A 25,202-nucleotide genomic window follows, 5' to 3' on the forward strand; every position below is an offset into this window, starting at 1 on the left:
CAGTAAGTACTTAAAAAATAGTAAACAATATTTACTCCGAGGAGTTGAATCAGTATTTGTACTTTTTACCCGAGTACCAGGCCTCTCACCCAGCAGGCCTATATTTAGGGGTGGGGTGTTATTGTCTGTTGTTGTTGCTTCTGCTGTCATGGAATAAACATTGTTCCTCCCTTCTGCCACACACGATCTGTATTTCTACACTTTTGGATGATAGGTCTGTTTATGACCCTCTGGCAGCTTTATATGCAATGTCCTTGCCTCGGGGGCACTATCACATTAAATGGTTTTGTAAAGCATTCTTGCCAAACAAGAAATCAGGGGAGGCTGATTTCAATGCAGCATGGGGTGGGGTCTGTGATGGTTGCCAGGCAACTAGAAGGGAGAGAGCAGGTGAAGGGTGATGGTCATTTCGCCTTCTCCTTCCTATACGGACCCTGTTGTCATCTTCTTGTCTTCATAATTAATTCTTCAATTTCATATATTTACAAGTACGACTAATGCACCGTATTTAGACAACAGATACTTTTGAAACAAGCTATTATAATTGGCTATGCATTCAAATTTCAGCGCTTGGGTATTGCATTCCTTAAAATTTACCCAAAAAGATTTGCTTCAACCGAGCAATAATCCCTCAGACCCTATATAGAGCACGTGAGTCCCTTGCATCAGGGGTCAACCGGTGGTCCGTGGATCTCTAGTGGTCCGTGGCGGTATTCCAGGTGGTCTGCAAAATTGGAAATGGAAAATAATTGTAATGTTTTTGAAAAATAAAATCGATTTCTTATCTTGATTTGATTTATTTTCCAGCTAATTCTGTGAATTATTTGCCCATCCAAATTATGTCAAATGTAGCTGAGATTCCCCCAAATAGATGCAAATAAATATCTTGTATAGGTTTATCTTCCTTTGGCGCAAAATGAAAAACTATTCTGCCAAAGCAGTGATCCTCAAGTTTCTTCTTGGTTATTATGGTGGTCCCTTGGACAAAAACAGTTGAAAACCTCTGCTATAGAAGAAGAAAAAACAAAATAATATGTATCTAGCTGTATGTGGCATGGGAAAATGTAGCTTTTGGTTAGTTAAGTGTATTGTTTAAAATCACGTGTCAAATTAATGAAAGTGTTGTTGATTGAAGCTGCAGAAGCACCAACAACAGAAAACTCAAATGAAAATAATTTTAAAAAGACAAAATTTAGGAAAAAATATGTAATTTTATTTATTTGTTTGGCATTGAAACAGTAATAAGACCATGAGTGCAGACAGTAGTCGTTCCTGCAAGCAGTTCACTAAAACACCACACGTGCGATCGGAGATGGCTAATGAATGGTTTGTACCTATAGATAGTAATTGCTGTGCTTTTATCATATGCATGACAAAAATAAGTAAACTTGGTCATTACTAAAATGTTTACATCAATGTCTCTATTTGACCTGTAATTGATTGAAATCCACTACCCTGGCTTTCACCATGTCATCTCAGATGGGATAACTCCAACTTTCCATGACCCTGAACAGGATGAACGGTAAAGAAAATGGATGGAAGTATCTCACCCTCTTCATCCCAGGCACACACCATCCCAGTTCCACTCAGGCACGCACGCACACACACAAATGACAGTACCACACAATAAAACTTACTTAAGTGCATGTGATGGACCTCTTGCCCAAAGTCATCTGGGATAGGCTCCAGCTCTTTTGTATCAGGCTAAGCAGTAGAAAATGGACGGAATTAGATGAACTTTGCAATACAATACAGATGTGTTCCTTTGTATTGTTGAGAGAAATTCTTTAAAAATGAAAAGTGGGATTTTTTTTGCAAATTCCCGCAAGCTCCTTGTCAAGTTTTCATGACAAAGATGAGGGCCACATCATGGAGCTCATTTGTTCTGCTTGCATTCAGTTTCTCTAAGTCGTGCGCAATGACAGGAAGAAGTTTGAATTGCATTGTAACTCTTGAAATAAAGTCGGGAAGGGAAAGGTACGTACAGTACGGTAAGAGGCAGAGCAGAGCAGTGAAATGGTCTTCCACAAGATAGCAAACCTGTGTCTCCAGTTTTTGCTTTATCTTTGTTTGGTGGTGTGCTGTGAAAACATGTGAAAATCTCTCACAGCCTGTAAAATAGATGCTCAATAAAGTTTGAGTAACGCAAGTATTGATGAACGTGACAAACGATTGCTAGCTTGTCAACAACAGCAGTTATGTTACTGTGTTGCTGACTGAGCCGCAGTGTTATTGAAAGTGTTCAGCGTGGAGTATCTCCATCAAAATAGATGCATAGAAACACAACTTTTTTTTTTTTGACAATTTTCCCCTTTTGCTTAATTGTATCGCCTCGAGAAACCGGGATGCTAGTTATACACTACAGTTACTTACTTGCTGTGTTACAGTAGGCTCATAATTCATGACCTATAAAACTAGTCCAACCGAAGGATCATCCATCTCAAAGGTCTTTTGATATATTTTCTGACCTCCTTGGGTTATTGTGGAACTACTCAATTAGCTGTCTGTATTGGCTGTATGTCCTTCAAACTTGGGCAGGCAGGCAAAGTGCTGTTTGGTGGGCTTCATCAGCTCATACATCTTCAACACTTGACAGACAGGCACAGTTCAAAGTGGCAAGGAGGGGAACCACAAACGCTAAATGAGACCTTGTCTTTGGACTTTATCTCCTGCCCAACCAAGAGAAGAAAAAAAGCAGAGTAGTTTTGAGTTTTACAGACATTTTTTTAAATGAATCATGTATTTATAGCAGCAGCACTTACTACAGACAACTTAATAGTGCACAGAGGTGTGTCAGTTAACAAAACAACCAAACATAAAATCACAAGTGTTTGCACAAATCTTTTCAGTCTGGCAGTGTCTTCTGGATGATTTGATCCCTCCAGATGTCCTTGTGGATTCACTGTACACACAACATACTTGCCCTCCTCTACTCGGGGCATTCGTCAACTCGTAGCAATCAAACGTACAAGCACGCCACAATGGGGGAGGGGGTGTGTTATCTATTTCTTTCCCTCGTTCAAGAAGTCTTTTTTCTTATCACAGTTTTCTTTCTCATATTTGTCTTTGTCAGATTTTGTCACACTGTTATAAGAGGGAGGGGAAGCTGTGGATGGGGTCATGTCAGTTTTGTCCGAGGTGGAGATCTCATTGAATTTGCTGATGACCATCACGTCCTTGTCAGGGTCACGTAAGCCCTCTTTGAGCTGCTCTTTGTAGAGGGCCGAGGCCTTCTTCATGGCCGTGCAAATCATGTAGCGGCGGAAAGCTCTCTGGATGATGATGGAGGACGTTTCTTCCTGCTTGCGGCGGAGAGTGGTGGTGATTGGCTCGTACGACACCTTTGAAGGATTCGATGCCATAAAGCGTTCCTCCATCTGTCCGCGCAACACATCCATCTCACCGCCTTCCCCGAGTACTCGCTTAGTGAAAGCAAACAGGATGTCCAGGCAGTGGATGCGCTCGCCGCTGACCATCGGCAAGTCCATGGAGATGAGCTGAATCATGTTGGGCTTGGGGATACGCAACGGAGGGTCGAGAGCGTCGGCAAAGTCCGAGAGTTTGCTGTACTCCACGAACTGCGTGGCGTCCGGGTCAAAACGCTCCCACACTTCGTAGAACATCTCAAAGTCGTCTTCGCTCAGTGGCTCGGCGCTCTCTTCCGTGGCCACGCTGAAGTTCTCCAGGATGACGGCGATGTACATGTTGACCACGATAAGGAAGCAAATGATGATGTAGCTGACGAAAAAGAAGATACCCACTGATGGGTTGCCACAGTTGCCTTTGTAGTTGTTGCCCGGGTGCTCCATTTGACTATCGCAGTCGGGTTCCCGCTTGTTCAAGATGGGTGCCAGCAGACCATCCCACCCAGCTGAGGTAGTGATCTGGAACAAGCAGATCATACTATTCCCAAAAGTCTCGAAATTAAACATGTCGTCGATTCCAGACTCCCGCTTGACGTAGGCAAAGTTGGACATGCCAAAAATTGCGTAGATGAACATGACCAAGAACAAGAGGAGACCGATGTTAAAAAGGGCAGGAAGTGACATCATCAGGGCGAAGAGGAGAGTCCGAATGCCCTTGGCACCCTTGATGAGACGGAGAATGCGGCCGATCCTGGCCAGACGGATCACTCGGAATAATGTCGGGGACACAAAGTATTTCTCGATCACTTCTGACAAAAACATACCTGCAAAAGTAAAATACATCCAATTAGCGGATTTGAATACAACCCAGTCCGGGGACAAAATGTACCAACAGTGCTGTCCTTACCTACAATTGACAGGATCACCACCACAAAATCAAATATATTCCAACCTATGGTGAAATAATAGTGACGCAAGGAGATCATCTTTAGTATGCACTCCCCTGTGAAGAGCACAATGAAGACCAGGTTGATCCAGTAAAGGATGTTGTCCATGTCTGGGGTCTGGTCGTCAGTCTCCACCATCATGGTCACCATGTTAAGGCAGATGAGGATCATTATAACAATGTCAAACGCTTGCTTGGTTATGCAATCAAACACGCAGCCTTGAAAAGCATTCTGAGAGACAAAGCAGACAAGAAACAGAAACAATGGATTAGAATCGACATGATCATCAGAGCGCAGGAGGAGAATGTCCAACGGTGTGACCAAAACCTACAGCGGGTCGAGGAATTGGTTTTTGCGGCTTCTTGGAGCCCAACTTTTTCATTGCATTGTAATATTTCTTCTGTTCCTCCGTCATGAAGATATCTTGCCCTCCAAAGTATAGGAAAACACAACAAAAGATTGTCATCACCACAGACATAAAATATCTGGGCAGCTCAAGAGACATTTCCCCAAAGAAGATGACTTATCTTTTTCTTCTGTTGGTTGAAGTTGTCGATGATAACGCCGATGAAGAGGTTGAGGGTAAAAAAGGAACCAAAGATGATGAAGATGACAAAGTACAGGTACATGTACAAGTTGACTTCATATTGGGGCTGATCCTCCAGCTGGAGCAATGCCGACAGAAAGAACAAAAATGTCACTGGTGTTTGTAAATTGTACAAATCCATTGAGAAATTATTCTGTAAAATATAATTCTATAATTTGGATGAAACTTACATTGCGAGAATCCACAGCTGCATACATAATGTCCATCCAGCCCTTAAATGTTGCCTAACAACAGATGACATTAGGTCAGTCATTGCCTTTCACCATGCTCCATTCTTTGCATATGCAGAACAATGTGAATCATTTTCCCTTTGAAGGAAAGTACTAACTTCCAACAGTAACGTACTGTTTGGTCTCTATTACCACCAACCTGTAACGTTGAATGACAGATAAAAATGCATGCTGGGACTTTTTGAACACCTCACCACTTGCAACAACGCCAAATAGCCAGCACCGACGTTGTCAAAATTGATTTTGACGTTCTTCCACCGGGCGCTTTCGTTGACCAGATTCAGACAGTCGGACTTGTTGTTGACCACCTCGATGGGGAAGACATCGTCAGTGGTGGTGTTGACGCAGTAGTAGTACTTCCCTGCGAACAGGTTGACCCCCATGATGCTGAAGATGAGCCAAAAGATGAGGCAGACCAGCAGCACATTCATGATGGAGGGGATGGCCCCCAGTAGCGCGTTCACCACAACCTGGACAGGTTCAAAATACAATCAAACTCAGAACCTTCTTGTTGCTCGGATGGAGAGGCTGTGCTTACCCCCCTTGATTTTGGATAAGTGGATATTACAATCATCTAATCACTTGACTATTTTTACATTACACAAAGACTACATTTATTGACGTCTGCACACAAAAAGCTTTTACTAACAAGACCGTTAAGAAGGTGAAGGTTGATTCAGTAAAGTTAACAATTTCATAGGAAAAAAAGCAAAACAGAAAAAAACCTTAGAGGCAGGATGAGGTCACAACATTTTGTCTGACTGTAAATGAAAAAAGACACACAACAAAGAAAAAGATTACAGGTCACATTTACAAGGCACCAAATGAGCAGCGTCAAGAAGCGATGTCTGCAAATCCATCAACACGATGTAAAAAGAAACATGCAGATAGAAGAAGTACAGGAGAACATGCAGTTAAATTCAAAATTACACATTGTACATAATCAAAAATATATACGTAGTCATGTATTGCTGCACAATGACTGGTAAAGAAAACAGCGTTGCCCAAGATATCTAATGGAGAACTTAACATGTTAACATTTCTTTGCGACTTGACAGAGGTCGGATTCAAAGGAAGTCTCACCCTCATGCCCTCGAACCGAGATAGGGCTCGCAGTGGCCGGAGGGCTCGCAGTGTCCTTAACGATTTGATGGCGGTGAGCTCGGAGTAACCCAGAGCATTGGCCACAAGGCTGACGAGGGAAACCTGAGAGGACATGGCAAACTTGAAATGTGACATCTATCTTTGGAGCTTTTATCGGAGTCAGGCATCCAAATGTCCAGCACGTTGACTACCTTAGGCTCTAAAAAATGTAGAAGGAATAAGCCAAACTTCAACCAAAGAGCAGTGTACATACGTCAACAATGAGGAAGTCGAGCCAGCACCAGGCATTGGTGAAGTACTTGACAAAACCATAGGCCACCCACTTCAACAGCATCTCCAGAATGAAGACATAAGTAAAGACCTTGTCAGCATACTCCAGCATGGTTTTGATGGTCCTCCTCTGCTCAATATAAACGTCCTCAAAAGCCTGAGCAAAGAAGTACAAAAATGATACATTCCAATGGGGGGGGGTGACTGGACTTTGAGTGAATGAAGCTGTATTTCAACTCACCAGTGCACCACTGCTGAGCAGGATCATAAAAATAATAAAGGATTCAAACCAGTTGTGCTCTACGATTACGAAACAGGTCTTCCTGAGTGTCCACCAACTCTTAAACCTGTCTGCTTCCTCATTGACCTGGCAGCACTGAAATCTGCTTACACATCCTGCAATTGTGGAGACAAACATAAATGAAACAGACCACGGAAATGAATTGTTAGCGACCACAACGCATCCCACTCTATGCTGTTGTGCATGTAACATGAAAGTATAATTATAACAGCACAAGTTAGATCCTCACATCTGAGCTTGCAAATTCTGTATAAGTAGCATTGAACAGTTGCACATATACGTATGTAGTGTGTGTGGTTTGGAGGTGTAGGGGAACATCAGGCAATGCGGGAGGTGACTTTTCTATTCAGGGACTCGGGCCTGAGCCCTGACGCGAATATCAAATTTTTTTTAAATGTTTTAAAATAGCTTAAGTATGGGAAGAATAGACTGTCTATAATTTGAATTTTTGCACATTACAAATTGCAGCCCAGTTAGACAAAATGCCATGTTAAATTATTAAGATAGATGAATACAGACTCCATTTTTTTTTTTCTAACCTGATGAGCATTTGTATTCACTGTCACTCAGATGTGAGTTTAACCGATCACGTGAGCAGTCCCGTCCCACTTTTCCTTATCCATCATACTTGTAGTAATCTCACCCTCGGTAAAGCAGGCCTCCGGGTCCATTGACTCCTCCGGCTCCAGTTCCACCGAATCGACCCCGTCTCCTGGAGGGCAAATATCAACAGTGCTCCCTTCCGAAGAGCTAAGATGTTGGGGCTCCGTGTCGAGTTTCTGTACGGACAAGAAAATGTGCACAGCGTTATATTGCAAATGTTGAGTTGTTCCAGGACCACATGTCCTTCAGTGGTTACTGTTGTTTTTCCTCTCAGAGTAAGCACTGTCAGAACAGAGTAGGACTACTTTTAAACATCCACCTCTCTGTCATTACATGCAAATGTGATCAAATGTACCTACAGGCTTTCTCAAGACATCCATGTGAAAGCTCGAATCATATCATATAGCAACACATGACATGGAGAGTTGGACGTTACTGTAATGCAACTGTGGGTACGTTTGATGCGACCTCACTTCGAGGAAGAGTGCATGCAGTATTCCAGTGCATCATCAGTTCAAGCCTGAAATCGTACCAAGCAACATGTGCGGTATTTTCACGTCTACTGAGGAATTAACAACCCTGCTCAATTTGAATTCAGTCTATCTGCTTGGATATCCCCCCCCCCCCCCAAAAAAAAGGTACTTTGACTGCAAACCCCACCCACCAAAAGTTCTGATTACCAATCTTCCTCAGTGACATGAAAATACAATATTTCCATTCCTTGAAAGCAGTGTTTAAGCTTAATTCTGTTGTGTTGAAGTCAATAGATGGCCACATTAGCTTACCAGCAAAAACCAGCACTGTGCACTGTTTATAAGACAGCATGTGGTCTAGTGTTTTACTTTTTCCACACTTATGCGGCATAACATGACATGAGTAAATGTATAGCGGCTATAGCACGTGGGCAATGTGAAACATGTCAGTCTTGGAGTTTTTGACAGGGGGAAACCGAGTATTGCAAGCAAGTGACTTTCATTTGCTGTGTGAAGTTTCGAAACATGTCATCCTACACAGTGCAGCAGCCCTGATTGTAGTGGGACCCAGCTAATAGGACATGGCAATGATGGAAGCATGCTGCTCACGTGTGCATTGATTTCTGAAAGGATGCTGCCTTACGCTACATTGGGACTCATTTTGCCTTGATGGCTTATGGATTCTGTGTGCTGATGTCTGGAAAGGCGTTTATCTGTACCAGGTTAGCTTGGCATGTTATACTACATTTTGTACCTCTGTCACGGGAGGATCCCTATTCCAAAGGGGTGTTTATTCAGATTATTTATACGATTTAACAATTCCCTACAACATATGTTACAAAGCAAAAGAAAAAAGACATATGAACTACTAATGGAATGTTTTTTCCCTCATTCCATTATCATAGGTCACAGGTCATAGGAATGACATCGTATTTCAGGGATCAAAAAGTAAATTAAACAAGAATGTGCACCTTGATTTATGACCCTGATTTATGACTCCGAAACAAAGTAATCTATGTACTTACGTATGTTTTGTTAATTGATTTTTTATTAATTCATTTATTTATTTTTTGAACCGCTATCCTTACTAGCGTTGTGGGCATGCTGGAGCCAATCCCAGTATTCTTTGGGTGAGAGGCATGGTGGACTCTGACTGGTCTCCAGCTAATCGCAGAGGCACTGTAGAAAAACATTCATACTCACATTCTTGCATTGGCGGTTCTACAGAAAATTTAGAGTTTTCAGTTAACCTACCATGCATGTTTCTGGAATGTGAATGTATTCCTGGTGAAAACATGAGGGAGCAAATATAAACTCCACACAGAAAGGCCAGATTGTCAAATCGACCTCCACACTGTGAGGCGGATGTGCTAACCGGGTGTCCATCGTGCCGCAATTCACAACAAATGTGATTATTTTGTCTCGTGAGAACTACAGTGAATTTACTTTTAAAAACAAAACCTCATTTAGTGTTAAGGTTCTTCTAACGTCTATGAGGGTCATCACTCCAGATCCCCCAGTTTTAGACTTTACTGCAGAAAAGCTATCTTGGTTTTCTATTTCAATTCCAGTGACAACTCAATATTTGAAAACGAAATATTAGTCAGAGGCGCGACAAAAGATGAGTCAGCCTGTGGAAAAAAAAGTATATGATCCACGAATTCAAACATCAGGAAATTAGGGTCATATATCAGAGCCATGTCAAACAACAGCAAAATTAATTAAATTGATTTTTTTCTTTTTTTTTTATGTGCTTCCAATTCTTCCTAATTTTCAGTTGGTAGCTGGAGACCAAGTAAAAAATAAAAGGGCTACTAAACAAACTACAGTGTGTACTTGTACTTGTATGGGGTAGAGGTGGGAATAAAGGAAAGTGGTTTGTGGGTGGGGGCGGAGGAGGGCAAGACCAGGCAAAGGACGAAAATGGGCAATCCATTAAAAGTATGAGGGAAAAAATGCCTGTTCGTAAATGACATTGGCAGTCCTCATGGTTAGTGCTATGATACAATAAAGTGATCTTACAGTTCTTCTCACTGAAAACCTTGAGAGCATCTGTGATATGGCTGCAATAACAAACGGGGGGAGTTAATAGTAAGTCACTCGCACCACAAGCCAGCATTCAACCTCATCTCTGTGCTCAGAATTGTGTTAGAACTTTTTTGTATAAGAGATAATGTAGATAAACAGCGCACATCATTTGTAACTATAAATCTTCTCAATGTTTTGCAGAGTCCAAACACCTGTACAATAATGGTAAAAGTGGTGGGTGACATCCTCAAGGCCTGTTAACACCAAGTGCAAGATGGTTTTGAGGTTGCAAGAAGATAAACCAAGGTTAAGAGGGGCACAGAGCCCCCAGATCCAATAGGTGGAGCTGCACTGGAAAAGTCTTATGTGGCAGGTTTTCTGCCACCTGCTGGACGCAATGATTCTCAACCAAGAGCCATTATAGTTTGCGCTCTAAGACTTAAGAATGAATTTATAATAGGATGGAATGGGAGCTGGGATATAATGATAGCGTATTTGATTGTCAGTAGGATTGCTTCTCCTCAGCATAGGGAGTCAGTTGAGATCACCCTTCAAGGATTTCTCATTTATATTAGCAGGATTTGCGATGTTTCACTTTTTCAAGTCATCCTCAAAGTGAATCCAAGTCATCAGCCGGGGAGGTCATCCGTAAAGTTACAATTCAAGTCCTGCTATAATAATGGACAGACGTTGCTCTGCATCCTGACTACAGCTGGTGACCCCTCGTGCAAACCACGGTACCCCTCCAAATGTCACACTGCCCTATTCAGATGTAGCTAGCATTTCATCTGAAGCCTGTGTGTAGTATTGTTGTCGCAAAATACATCATCTGATTTGTGCCAACCTGTAACAAGGAACACAATGATCACACCATACGATCTCTTACCATATTGTCCCACTGGGGGCTGATAAATGGTACAGCATTAAAGCATGTCATAACTTTTGATGACAATCTGAACAGGTGCAAAATTTGCAAAATTTGGTTCGAGTCATTTGCCATTCAATTTTAGAATACAAGATCATAACATCAAGACGGAGATACAGCAGTCAAAGCTTACCTCTTTGCTGCCCTCCACATCTGAGGAATCGCTGCTTAAGTCCTCTGTATTAAGGTTCTCAAAGTCTGACTCACCCACAGCAATAGGTACTGTGACCGTCAGGCTTGGGTTGTGAATAAACGACATGTAGTGACAATCGTCTATGGGGTACTTTTTGGAGCTATCCTCGTCCACCGTGCCCCCGACAACCAGGCCGCCTCCTGGGCGCCCATTGCCCTCGGCTGAAATGTACACCCCGCCAGGGTCTTTGGACATTTCCACCGTTGTGTGATTGCCGATGCAGTTGCCTTTGCCGTTGCTCTGTAGTTCTTCTAGGGGTTTGATCTCTTCATGCAGGCTGGAGCCCTTCCCAGCCCCACCAAAGAACAGGCTCTGGAGGAACTGCCGGACAATAGATTTTAAAAAGGCAATGCCGCGCTGGATACGGCCCACGGCGATTTGCAAGTTATTCATCTCGCTGTCGTCGTCAGTTGCTGCCAAGTTTTCAGCGCTGAATGAGCTCAGAAGCAGAGCCAAGAACAGGTTTAGAACCTAGAACATGCAAAAAGAAGACAGGAATGATTGGCCTGGATCAGATTTCAACTACTATATAGCTACTATAAAATACTGGATGTATAAATTACTGTAACTATCTGTCATTAATGAGAGGCCTGAGTGCCATAGCTTAATCATCTCTCTGCGGTGCCTAACCACAAATAGAGAGTTTCACATGAATTTCATTTTTTTTCACCTGCACTGCTATGTAACCATGACTACATATTATGATGTAAAAAAAAAAAAAAAAAAAAAAAAAAAAAGAAAGAAGATGCTTACCACCAAATTTCCGATGACCATAACCATCATGAAGACAATCAGACACATTGTCGGTCCTGCTACCTCCATACAGTCCCACATGGTCTCTATCCACTCTCCACATAACACCCGGAACACGATAAGAAAGGAGTGGAAGAAATCATGCATGTGCCAGCGTGGTAGCTGACAATCATCATTTATGTTACAGAAGAACTCCTTGTAGCTCTTGCCGAAAAGCTGCATGCCCACTACGGCGAAGATAAAGACGATGATGGCGAGCACCAGGGTCAAGTTGCCCAGAGCACCCACTGAGTTACCGATGATCTTGATCAGCATGTTCAGAGTTGGCCAGGACTTAGCCAGCTTGAATACCCTCAGCTGATGGGAAAAAAAAGTCAGCATCATTTATACTCTGCATTTAGATGGCGTAGACTGGTTGTATTTTTATTTTTTTAATAAAATGTGACCTTACCAATCGAAAGGACCTGAGCACGGACAGGCCCTCAACATTGGCCAAACCTAGCTCCATCAGACTCAGACTGACGATAATGCCATCAAAAATGTTCCAGCCCTCTTGGAAGTAATAGTAAGGATCTAGGGCGATGACCTTGAGGCACATCTCTGCTGTGAATATGCCAGTGAATACCTATTTGGAAAAAAGAGAAGAAAAATAATTGTATTAATCAATAGGCAACCGACAGGGTTTGGATGGTTGTTCAAACATTAGCAGGTACCTGGTTTCCAATAGAAAGGACATTGTTGAATTCTTTTGTCATTGGGTAATGCTCCATGGCCATAAAAAGGGTGTTGAGGACGATGCAAATTGTGATGGTCAGATCCACAAAGGGGTCCATGACCACCATGTTGACAAATTCCTTAATTTTAAGCCAGGCAGGGCAACAATCCCAGATCAAACAAGTGTTAGCAAATCGATACCAGCATGGGGGGAATTTCTGTCTTGACTCTTCAAGCTCTGGAAGGGAGACATTGAAATGGAGTGGGGGGGAAAAAATCACTGGCTGGCAGAAAAAAACAGCAGCTAATATGATCTTTGTAATTTAATATTCAATAGGGATGTGACGAGTGAGTGAAGTTTGGACTCGGGGCTGACCTTCCATGGTGTTGGTGAGGATGCTGGCCACACTCATGGCTCTTTGCCTGCTTCCTGGTTCATCGAGATAATCAACTGAGCGTCGTTTTCTCACCTCAGTGTCTGTAGTGGTACCCTAGAGAACAACACACACAGTCCAAGGAATATGGAATAACTGACCACAGTGTCCGAAGAGAATGACGTGGTACAACGTGCAAGTCCATCAAGATTGTTGTCAATTTTCCCAAGTAATCAGAGGTGTCACATTCCAGTCCAGAAAGTTTGGCTTAACCACCGGTGCTTATAATCAACTGGCAGGTAACCGAGCCAGTTGCCAGGAGCCTCATGATGTGAAATTCTGTGGCATACTGATAGGTTGCCAGGTTTTTGTAGTTTGTTGTTGAAATGTAAACAAGCAAGACTTGTTGAGTCATGTGGTGCAAGTCGAGTCTCATGAATACCAGGTCAAAGGAAAGTCCGTCTTTCAAGCAAGCAAATTAAAATCGGCAAATTCCGTCCAACTTGAGTCAAGTCACAGCAAATTAATTCCAAAATTGGGAGATAAAAGATTAACTGAGTCACCTCAGGCAAAAGAGAGTTAGTCACAGATGTTCCTCCAACCAGCGAAACAACACCATTGCAGTCCACGGCGCAATGCATCTTGCCATTTGCAGGAAGCATTACACGAGGAACCCTGAGGCTCGTCTGGCTGATGGCACTGCAGCGACGCTCGGGGCGATGTGGCAAGAACAGAGAGCCCCGGCGGCTGTCGCTCTCCTCAAAGGTGCTGTGCTCATCGTCCGCAAAGTCGTTTTCTGAGCCCATGTCACGTACTCGTCCGCGGAAGCTGAACAGGCTGGCTTGGCTGTTCCTCCGTGGGGAGAGGAGTGATCCACGTATACTGAGCAGAGACTATGAAAGAAAGTATCTGTGAGCTCGTCAAAGTAGTTGCACAGGGATGAGAGTGATACGCGTGTGTACATGTGCGTGTGTATCTTTTTTTTTTTTTTTTAATTAATACAATTGGACTTCTTTGGCTCTTCTATGCAGGACAGAAAATGGAGTCCAGTGCACTCAAAATATATCATAGTATTCAAGGTCTGTTAATTCCAAAATTGACTGCTGCTGTTTACGAGTGCTGGGGCACAATCAACAGAGACTGGGACACATTTACTCATTGTGTCGCTGTTGTCACAGACATACAGTACAGACTAAATCAAGTTAATAGACAGCCTACGTAGTGGCCATGTTGGCAGGGACGATCGAAAGCATAACCCGAGTTCTCCTCTGACGCACTTTAGTTTCTCAATTTTGTGATTTTTTTTTTTTTTTTTTTTGCTGCTAGATGATGCTGCAAAACTAGTGCATGCTGAGATCATTTTATAATAACAATTTCAAATATTTTTTTCTACTAAAATAAAAACAATGAAAAACACTTTTCACTGACGTGAAAGCCTATTAAGAAAAATGTACCTGATTGGGTGAGGAGCATCTCTTCTCATAGGAAAGTCGGTTTGCATCCATCGAAAAGTGGAAGGATCTATTGATGCTGTCCACGGTTACAGATTTACGGAACTTGTTGCATGCTCCCCTCTCTTCCTCCTCTTCCTCCTTCTGTTTCCTTTTCTTGCGCCTGTTGCGTCGCTCTTTTGCACTTTTTGAACTGAGTTTGGATGTCACAGAGGAGGACTCAGAGGTGGCCCCCCTCCTCCCGCTGTATTCGCCACTCTCCGTGGCTGCTGCCGCGGCAACCTGTCAGCCAATGGGAAAACAACACAGTCGTCATGGCAATCTGGTGGCTGTCTGAAAGGCTCGCGCAAATGAGTAAGAAGCGAAAGCCTGTCAGTTGAAAGCAATCATGGCAGCACTATCAAATCAGCCTCTGGTCTAAAAATGTTGGCGTTATTTATTGGGTTAAATGTACATTCTTAATTTTACTTGGGTAGCATCATATCCCTGACAGACTTCTTTGTCTTCTTTGTCTCTGATTTGTTGACGCTTTGTGTCTTTCAGCGTTGTTTTCAAATGTTACTTGCATAGCTGGAAAATAGAATTCAGAATATAACACTTATAATTTCCAACTACAATGAAATGTTGTTATATCTTGGGTTTTGTTTGGAATGGCTTGGGATTTTCCCAATCCGCATTGAATGAGCTTTTTTTTTTTTTTTAATGAGACAATGTTCCAGTCACCCAAAATGCATATTCACCATCATTCAACTCTGCTATAATTTTTTTCTCTCTTGTTGATTAAGTGCAATAATCCAAATATATTCCCAACAACATACACGTCTCAATTTTACAAACAAACGAAAATTGTTCTTGCCAGTGCTTCCTCTTGCTGCCTCTTCAGCTGCTCCAGCATGGCCTGGAACTCCTCCTCTTTTTGTTGAGCCTCTTCAATGGTGGCCTGGTTCTGTTCATCATAAGCCATAGCCACAACAGCCAAAATCAGATTGACAAGGTAGAAGGAACCCAGGAAGATCACCAAAACGAAGAAGACCATGTAGGGCTTCCCTGCTGCACGCAAAGTCTAGTGGAACATAATGATAAAAATCAGAAATGACAAAGACTTTTGACAATACATCACAATGGTGTGGGCCACATATGATAAAAACCTGCTGGTAGAGATTTTCCCAGAAGTCCTGGGTCATGAGTCGGAACAGAGACAGGAAAGCCCAACTGAAGGTGTCAAAACTTGTGTATCCAAAGTCTGGATTAAGGCCTGCTTTGATACAAACAAAGCCTTCTGGACAAAGCCTGTCACAGAATGATTAAGTTTGAGAGTGCTAAATATCTGAATGTGAAAAATCACAGGTTTGGCTCCCAAATGTTAAGTGTTTAAAAGCTTGTTTGGCAAAGGTCCTTACCCAGCCCCGGTGCCATTTCCACAAAGCAGTGCATCCCTGCGACCGGGGAGGTAATAGTAATTTCCTAAAAAAAGACAAAACACCAGAAATTTGAAATACTCATTTTGCTACTCTTTAGGGGGTGAACAATTACGCAGGCAGCAAGTGTTGAGTCCACGTCAGTTCAGTTGTTGTTTTATACCGTGGCAAGAAACGAGAAACTTTTAAACAGAGGTCAATTTGACGCATTCAGACAAAAAGCGACCTACCATCTCTAGCACACTTTGAGCCTTCTTTACTAATATGCGTAAAAATTGCAACTTGCTAAATAGTGGAGGACAAACTCCTTAGGCAATTTCCCTTTAATAAAGCTTACTCGAGGATCTGTTTATGATGTAATGGACAATATAATTCTGTTTATAGTATAATTAATCTGTGTATCACTTATTCAGACAAAAGAAAAATAGTTTATCTTAACAGGCTAACATTCACTTATTCAGACAAAAGAAAAATAGTTTATCTTAACAGGCTAACATTTCACACTTAGTTAATGTGTGAATGAATTGGGACGAGATCTGCATCATTGTTTTAGTTATTTCTACATTTTCGTTGGCTGTGATATTTTATTAACGTAAAATTTGCCTTGGCTCAGAAAGATTTCAAAACGCTGTTTTGTCTGATACTGTTTGGCATTTGTGAAGGTTGCTTTTCTCTAAGGAAGGACAATCTGAGTTTGAATGACTTGAGCAGAAACTTATTTGAACCCCGTTAACCCGCACCAGGACATCAGTCAGTTCCTCTTTACTTAGCTTACTGTTATCACTGATGTACTCGGTCCAGTTGAACCCTGTGCTGTTCAGGAACGTGTTGTTGACTTCCGCTAGGCTGCTATTGAAAAGAAAGGTTTCAGCGGCATCCATGCCGCTGCTGTTCGTGGCGTTGCCATTGGGCAAGCGCACACATTTCTGCCTCAGATTGCCCATGAAGAGCTGCAGGCCAATGAGCGCAAACACGCTGAGGCAGAACACCGTCAGGATCATAACATCCGACAGCTTTTTAACTGACTGGATCAATGCACCGACGATTGTCTTCAACCCTGGGTGGGAAACAGGGAAAGGGGTTGTGGGACAAGGCACAAGGAGCAATTATTACTACCTGTCACAAACTTGTAAAGAGAAATGTCCAACAAAAGCTTTTCATATAACAAGCAGCCAGATTGAGGCATATGTATGCATGAACTCCTGGACAGTCATATCAAAAACACGCTGATTCAGGTCACTGTTTATCACAGATAAAACAAGAATCCATGAAAGGCGATGGTTTAGTCACTGATGTGAATCAGTGGCATGAGTGCAAAGCACACTTGAAGCTTGATGCCCGGGACGGACAACTGTTTTTGGGCCACTTGAAAATTACGGTATGGGGGAGGAGGCTGGTGCAGACTGAGCTGTTCAAAGAATATTACATTTAATTTAAAAGAGGGAAAATTTTTGCATCACCTCAACATTTTTCAGAATAAAGACAATTTGGGGTATTTTAGCAAGAAACATATTTGCTCATAAGTGGATATGAGTGGACCGCATAAAAAAGATGTGGCGAGCCAGATCTGGACCCCGGGCCTTGAGTTTAATACCCGTGACGTATACGTACATTCATCCACCGTCCAAGGCGAACATGCACCAAACCGATTTATTTATTTTTTAATCGACAGGGGTTGGGCAGTGCTTTCTCAAAGTTTGATGCCCCCTGCACCTCAGCAATATGCACCTTAAACATCCAGTTTCATCTATTATTGATTGCCAACAGACGCTTTTGTCAATAGTGGTGGTAGGGGTGTGGGGGTATCACCCCTCTAACCCCCCACCAAAAATATGACTCAATATTTGAATTTAGAATCAAATGCATTATATACAGTGGATCCCCAAATACTCTTGGGGGGGGCGTTAAGAAAGTAATTTGGTCCCTCTTCACGACAACAAGTACTGTTTCACATTAACACTGTCTTTCAAAATATAATAAATTAAGTCATATTTGAAATATGTAATTAATTGGCTTATCAATATGCAAATTGGGCACAAAAACCCACCATGGAAAACTTTAGTTTGCAAAAATAAAAATTTGGGATAAATTCTCCTCTTCAAAAATGAATTCTGAAAGCAAAATTACTGTAACATTGCAAAAGCTTATAAATGCTATAAAAAAATTCAAATCCACAAACTAATGCAGTACTTTTTTTGGGGGGGGGGGGTCGGCATGGCTGTGGATGTAAAAATATGTAATTACCTTTACTTGTATTTTTGCATTGTGCAATGAAAAGTGCTTTGAACGACTCCTCATGAAAGAACATAACATGCCTCAAATTGCAATTACGCACTTGACACACATACATACATAAACACACACACATTAGTTTGCCACCAGAAAATCTTCCTTTGCAATGTCTCATGCACAAAGGAAAAAGCACAAAATCCACAGGTGGCTCCCAAGGCAAGAATAAATTTCATAGGAAGCGTTCTGCCTTACTACGTGTCTCAAAGCTAGGAATCCTTTCAATCTGTTCCGATTGGAGCCAGATTCCAGCTTTTTTTTTTAAACATGAAGGATGGCAAAACGATGCCGCCAGGCTTGGCTGCAATGAAGATGAGCTCAGAAGTGAGTTGATGTTGCCAAAAACGCCACTTAGCAGTGAGCATTTCATCAGCCCTTTTGGCCTTGATGGTGCGCTCACCTGGGATGACTGATATAGTTTTCAGGGCCCGCAGAACCCTGAAGGTTCGCAGTGCTGATACATTGCCCAGGTCCACAAACTCTGTGACATATCTGTAAGGGAGGAGGTAGCGAGGCAGGGGAGGGGGTTCGGGGAGTTGCAAGGTGTTTTCGGGATGCACACGTTCACGCGCACACAAAACAGACACCCACGCCCAAAGCATAAAAAACAAACAGGGGGGGGGGGGGGAGGAGAGGGAGCGGCAAATGGTCACACACAGGAGGATAAACAAGGGCAGCCTTACCTGGTATCACTGAGATAGTTTTCAAAGCTCTCAATACTCTGAATGTGCGCAGAGCTGAAACATTGCCTAGGTTTACAAACTCTGTTATATACCTGCAGAATTAAATGCACAGTTATCACATAGCATCCCTCGAGAAGGAGCACAAACACATACAGGCATTTCAGAAAAGAAAACTCCGCTCTCAAAGAAGCAACCCTTTGGGGAGGCAAAAACAACAATAATAAAAACATATAATACTTGAGGCGTGATTTAGCAGTTTCAAGATGAGTGAATATTCTGTACAAAAAGGAGCTCGGAGTAAATAAATCCATCAAGATGTTGGAAGAAGCAGCGTGACTATTGAATGACTACATGTGACTATTCAATGGTCCAGGACTTTAGGGCATGAGCAGAATATCAGACCAGAGACATGCGAGAGCTTCACAGCACTTGTTCCAATGTCTATGGGTGCACATTGGGTATTCATGGTTCTGAGCCAGTTCCTGTCTTTGATTCCATGAATTATGAGGAGCTAATTCAGTTCCTAAATGGTATTGTAATGGAGATTGAAACAACTGGCAGTGCAGCTGCACAAAGAATGGTGTCAAATGCATCTCAGCCTCATGAGTTGGTAAAGGCATTTTGGACAATCATTTGATTCAGATATTTGACATCTATTATTTCCCCAATTTTCATACGGGATTTGAATTTCAGTATCTTAATCCGTACAGCTACACAAAACATTGGGGAAGACATTTTTTGGTAAGGATGAACTCCAAATAATAGAAATCTAGTGAAATAAAAATTGGACTTCTGATTTTTTTGTCTCCTATTCATCTTTTGATCTGAAACCAAAATGTCTTCAGTGTAAAATTAAAACAAATGAATTGGCAATGCTGTTTCAACATCTTTGCAGAGAACTAGACAGTCTGTGCTTGTGTCATTTAGGACACAATCAAGATGACCTCTTTCTGCATTTTTTCTTCTAACTACAACGATACAATGGAGATCATCATCCACAGTGATTAGCAGAAAAAGTGTAAGTGTACCAGAAACTTACGCCATAAGTATCACACTAAAGTCCAGCCAATTCCAAGGGTCGCGCAGAAAAGTGAACTTCCCCACGCAGAAGCCTCTGGCCAGGATCTTTATGAGGGACTCAAAAGTGTAAATTCCTGTGAATGTGTACCTGGCAAATAAGGAACAACGACAAATAGTATATTAAAAATAGATTGCACTAGCCAAATGTCATGTTTATGTTGTATGTGATCAAGTTTTTGTTACCATGATGACCAAAGCAATAAGGTAAAGCGAGGGCCACAAGTAGAGTGCTTAAAAAAGTGAGCATATAAAAATGCAGAGGAAGGGTGTGCATAAGGTACGCTTGCAAGGAACTGCAAGAAGTTGTGCCATGATCAGGGATGTGCTTTTAAAAATAGATTAAATATAAATATGCATCCCATGAATTGATTTCTATAATTATTCTGAGGGCTTGATGCACCCAATGTCATATTTATTAATGAAATACAAAAACATCCACCACACAAACTACCGGAGCACAGATTCATCGTGTTACACCACCTGCGCCACAACTTTGACCTGGTTTCACGTGGTCGAAAGTCTAGTCTAATTTCTGTCACTAAATTGTCACTGTTGCTGGTGCACTGGGGGTTGTAATCGAAAATGTCTGCTGGAATGCCCAGAGAGGCAATGCCCAGACCGCGGTCTGCCTGATTTCCAAACATGGTGAACGAGACCTGCACCAGTTTTTGTGCCAAGTGCATGTGCGCCTGTCTACAAAAATAGACCCCATTATCTTAGTTTTAGAGAGGCAATGACTCAATTGAAAAGAGGGTAAAGGTACTTACTCTACATTCTTGGCCCATTCCGGAGGGTTACTTAGAGTCATGAAAGCACAGTTGGTTAGAATGGTGAACATGATCAACACGCTGAACATCGTTGAAACACAAGAATTAAGGAACACAATGGAGAACTCATTCCTCAATTAACCCCCCCCCCCCGCCAAAAAAAACATAAGCACAGTGTAAGCTCTCTTTAAAGTGTAATAAATCTGATTTAAGTAAATCATATCACAGATAGAGATCTGCTCATCACTTGCATTTAAATGCACAGTGGTTGTAAAATCCTACTCTGCTCGAGCCACTCACAGAATGACATTGAGAACATCTGAATCTCATTTTGTCTGATAAACGCTTCAGTCCATATGAGGCTCTGTCAATAACACACTTTAAAAGGATATGAGTGTACTAAAACTCGAATAGCTATCCTCCTAAGCGGGTTGAAGGGACTTAAGATGTATAAGGCAGGAGTGGCGTTGAAACGGAAGATTGCCTTCCCACGATTCAATACTATGAAAGTCTGAAAAGGAGACAAAAAGTAGACAAGACATTATTAACAATGTAGCCAACCGTAAGTGTGAATGTGCTTGTAATGAGACTAAACAGCAGCCTCAGGGACTGATTTAATAAAGGTTTGTTCATTCAAAACCTGGAGCAAACCTGACTTTCCACACAAACAGAAGCTCATTTAGTAACTAACTCAATTTCGGAGGGCTGACGTAACGCCTTTCTACTCTGCAATGGCTTTTCTGTCTGGCCGTTTAAAGCGCCTCCTTTTCGGATAGGCAGCGGAGGTGGTACCCCATACGTGGAATTCAGGGGAAATGCAAGTCAAACGAACCCTTCCCCTTATCACTTGAATATATTACGACATATGAACAATTCAGATTGATAACTGCTTTGTACATTTTAAGCGATAGTCTTTACAATGATTTTCAATGGGGAAATTGTGATCTCTTCCTTCGATGATGTCATCAACCAGACATGGAGGGGAGTGGTGCGTGGCCCAAGTAGTCATTAAAAGTGGGCGTTTTTAAAGCCATTCGTAGTTTCATTAGTTCTCCAAAATGAATGTATAAAATAAAAAATGCAAGCTTTTTTTAGTGAAAAATCAACCATCCTCGCTTCACCCTCCCTTTTAGCAGATCAATCCACCCACACGTTTTCATCCATCTCAGAAGCAAACATTTTGACATTCTACTGCCCTCTGCTATAGACTGAAATTGATTGTCAAAGTGCCCTCTGGCTCACATTACCAACGTGTGACCAAACCCAGAAAACATGTAATCTGTCACAATACAGTACAAAACACGCTTGAGTTCCCCTTTAATGTAATCTTTGTGTTATTTGACTATTGTCCCAAAACTCGGTAGACCGGGACACCACATTTATGAATCTAATATTCTTCTATTTGAGGACTTGTGTCACCTTTAGGATAGTATTCTTCACACCCTTGTATTACCTTCAGATTTCTTTTCATGCTTAAACTCTGTGTTGTACCCTCAGTGTATCCCATAATTCCTCTTAAAAAGTAGTGAACAACGGTGTGCTACCAGAACAATACTACATCCATCATCTACCTCCTCAACAGCAACTGTCTGCTTGGAAAATTGAAAGATCGATTCAAACAGACCTTCTGATTGCTGTAATAGCTGTCCAAATCCTCCAGAGGAGTAGACACCAAACCTGGTGGGATGTCACCGTAGATGAAAGGAAGCGATTTTCCTGCCTCCAAGTCACTGTTGGGCTTTGGCCCATTTTCATCATCGCAGTCGCTGCGGCGATCTGCCCGAGGTCTCCGGGCCTCCTCTTCGGCGATGTACCTTTCAATGGCAGCCAGAGACTCCGGGACAAAGGGGCGGAAGCTGTCAGGACCAGGCGGTACCAGCAACTGGGCCATTTTGTCATCCTGATCATTTAAGTCGAGAGTGGCTCAGTTGGATTAGGGAGCTGCAGCACAAAAAGAAAATGCAGGGTGATTAGTTGGCTTGTGCCAGATCATATCATGCATGATAATAATTCTTCTGACAGTATGTGCTCCATATGCTCCATTGTATGTTGTTTGTTTGCCCCCCTCCAAAAAAAAAAAAAAAAAAAAAAAAACTCTTATAATTGTGTATTTTACTCCTTGTCTTGTCATGTCTGTTTCTTCCCAGGAAAATATCTTGACCTTGAACAAATCCATCGGCTGCAAATGTAAAAAAGTAAAGACCCAATGATTGTCACACACACATGTGCACCCCTCAGTGGGATAGACCCCCCCCCACACACACACAATTCATCCACTTCAATCCCCCTCTTTCCAGCACATGCCTCCACCTATCTAAATGTTCCTCCACCTGATTGCTGCTTTCAATGCAGATCACAGTCATCTGCGAACATCATGATCCACGGGGATTTCAGTCTAAGCTCATCTATCAGCTTATCCATCACCATTGCAAAAAGAAAGGGGATCAGAGCTGATCCCTGAGGCAACCCCACCTCTACCTTAAACCCCTCAATCACACCTACACCCGGAGCTGGATTGGCACATAAAATTGGCCCTGGAATTTTCACCCATACAGACTCATGCTTACACAACCTGAAAAGATCTTTCTCTTCTATTTAACTGGGCAACCTAGCATACATGTCATCATATGCCTTTCGCAACCTTCACAATTTCCCTAAGCAGCATCTCCGCATATTCTTGTTTTCTCTCCCCATTCCTCCCAGTGTCTCACTTCTTCTTAGAAACTTTCATTCCATGCTTTTCTGCACCTTAAGTTTCCACCACCAACCCTTCTCCTCCTCTGTCCTACCAGCAGACACACAAGTACTCTCCTGCCTGTCTCACTGAACACCTTGGTTGTAGTGATTTTTTTTCTTGAAGTGTCATTGGGGAAAAAAAAGAAGAGAGAAAGCTCAGCGCCCCTCATCCACCCCGACCACTTGTCGATGCACCTGACAATAATATGAGAAAAAATACAATTATATAAATAACATAAGGACATAAAATATAATATAATCAGTACAATTCTAAACACAAACAATATAGTCTAAATATACAGCAACATCAATATGCAACACTTTATTTCTATAACTCCCAGGAATGTAACATCATGTGAGCTGTTTTTAAAACAGCGTGCCGTTTACTTGGCCACAGGTACTCGTGGATGCTAATGGTGATCCCAAGCTTGCACTTTATTGCCACCATCTCTGCCCTTTTGTAACCTTCTCCTTACAACCAAGTCATAAAACCAACTGAGGCTTTGAAGCCAACAATTAGTGGCAAACACAGAGGTCCAAACCAGGCCCGGAAACCACATGTCGTTCAACGCAGTAAAACGACACGTACAAGTGGTTTTTCAAACCATTAACAATTCTAAACAAGTCCTAGAATCAACACAAAACCGCCGCATGAACAATAAGAGCGGCACATATTACAGTTCTATATTTGAGGATGCTTTTTGCGAGTGAATCTCTGAAAGGATTCTGGGCGTGTCCATGCCAGATGTGTGTCTATTTGCTCACAATACATCACTAAAAAGGGAGCGGCCACTTGTCTGAAAATAGACCTTTTATTTTCTATGACTAGAAATATATCCAGATCGTTCATTGAAATTGTCATGTCTCAACGTTTTATCTCGGCCTGGCGCAATGGTGGCTGACAGGAGGCTAATATAGGAAGCCCGGTGTTATTTTTCGTCCATTTTGTCCTCGTCAATGAATTCTATATTTACACCTCACTTATATTTCCATTTCAAGAGGAGACAAAATGAATGAGTCGCGGTTGTATGCATTCATTAAAAACAAACCGTGCTTTGGAAGTGATTTTTTATTTTTTATTTGTTTGTTTGACTTGGCAGCTCATCACCGGAAAATAATGTCAAAAGCACAACAGGTTGAATACAGATTTCACACGATTAAGGCAGATTCGTGAATTACGTAAAATAATGAAGATCCCTGAAAAGCTCCAGTTTAAATCACCACATAAATGTCTGTTTTAATTGTTATTTACTCCACGCGACTATAAGCGACGTTTTCTAGACTTTTCTAACGAATTCACAATTCGAAGGTGTCACACGTCAAGGAGAAGATGACAGGTACTCACCATCATTACTACGACGCTCCGCAAGTGGCCCTTAAGGTAAAATTCCATCTCATATTTGGCTTTTTCTTAAAACCGGATTGAGAGGCAGGACAAATAAGGTATATTATCAAACGCATCTCGAAATCGTATCCTCCCAAAGAGACGAATGTCTTGTGTCTTATTAGAAGCAAATATCCCTCTCAATCAATTTTCATCGCTTTCCGGAGCTTCGACTTGAGCACAATGGACGCGCAATGGTGGCATCAGACGAACCCTTCGAGGACGTCAACAACGCACCCGCGAGGAGTACAAGTCCACCTGCTGTCAGGTGGTAGAAAAACATACCGACGAAAAATTGAACTGTATTTTTCCTTTTTACTTTTTTTGCTTTTATTTAAGATTATTTACTCATTTTCATCTGACAAGGCGGTGTCACTGTGCGCATAATCACAGCGATCATAAAAAAAAAAAAAAAACTCAAAATAAGTCTCCTCGCTTTGCCTTAGGAAATGTTGCCACCTGTTGGCTAGCTCTTCATATTGCGTCAGGAAGCTTCTTCAGACTTCT

The 25,202-nt window shown here is 42.1% G+C and overlaps 1 protein-coding gene across 2 annotated transcripts; it reads right to left on the bottom strand.

Moving 5' to 3' along the window:
* Nucleotides 1–1,191: 1,191 nt before the first annotated feature.
* LOC148402148 (sodium channel protein type 2 subunit alpha-like) lies at nt 1,192–25,094 on the bottom strand. 2 transcript variants are annotated; one of them, XM_088368641.1, is made up of 27 exons: nt 24,657–25,094; nt 22,200–22,516; nt 20,968–21,086; nt 20,576–20,665; nt 19,768–19,896; nt 18,446–18,537; nt 16,532–16,813; nt 15,739–15,802; nt 15,487–15,628; nt 15,195–15,401; nt 14,342–14,620; nt 13,451–13,780; nt 12,890–13,004; nt 12,513–12,751; nt 12,251–12,424; nt 11,800–12,156; nt 10,987–11,517; nt 7,468–7,603; nt 6,765–6,919; nt 6,507–6,680; nt 6,233–6,355; nt 5,344–5,619; nt 5,090–5,143; nt 4,840–4,977; nt 4,644–4,748; nt 4,273–4,543; nt 1,192–4,189 (listed from the first exon to the last, which is right to left on the bottom strand). In XM_088368641.1, exons 2-27 carry the CDS (start codon nt 22,464–22,466, stop codon nt 3,003–3,005), a joined length of 6,036 nt encoding a protein of 2,011 aa, XP_088224767.1. In that variant the 5' UTR covers nt 22,467–22,516; nt 24,657–25,094; the 3' UTR covers nt 1,192–3,002. The 2 variants fall into 2 exon arrangements, with proteins under 2 accessions (XP_088224767.1, XP_088224768.1); XM_088368642.1 differs by lacking the exon at nt 18,446–18,537 and adding an exon at nt 18,729–18,820.
* Nucleotides 25,095–25,202: the final 108 nt, after the last annotated feature.

Source organism: Syngnathus floridae, chromosome 2, assembly GCF_059516105.1.
Source record: "Syngnathus floridae isolate MCC-2025c chromosome 2, RoL_Sflo_1.0, whole genome shotgun sequence".
Lineage (NCBI taxonomy): Eukaryota > Metazoa > Chordata > Actinopteri > Syngnathiformes > Syngnathidae > Syngnathus > Syngnathus floridae.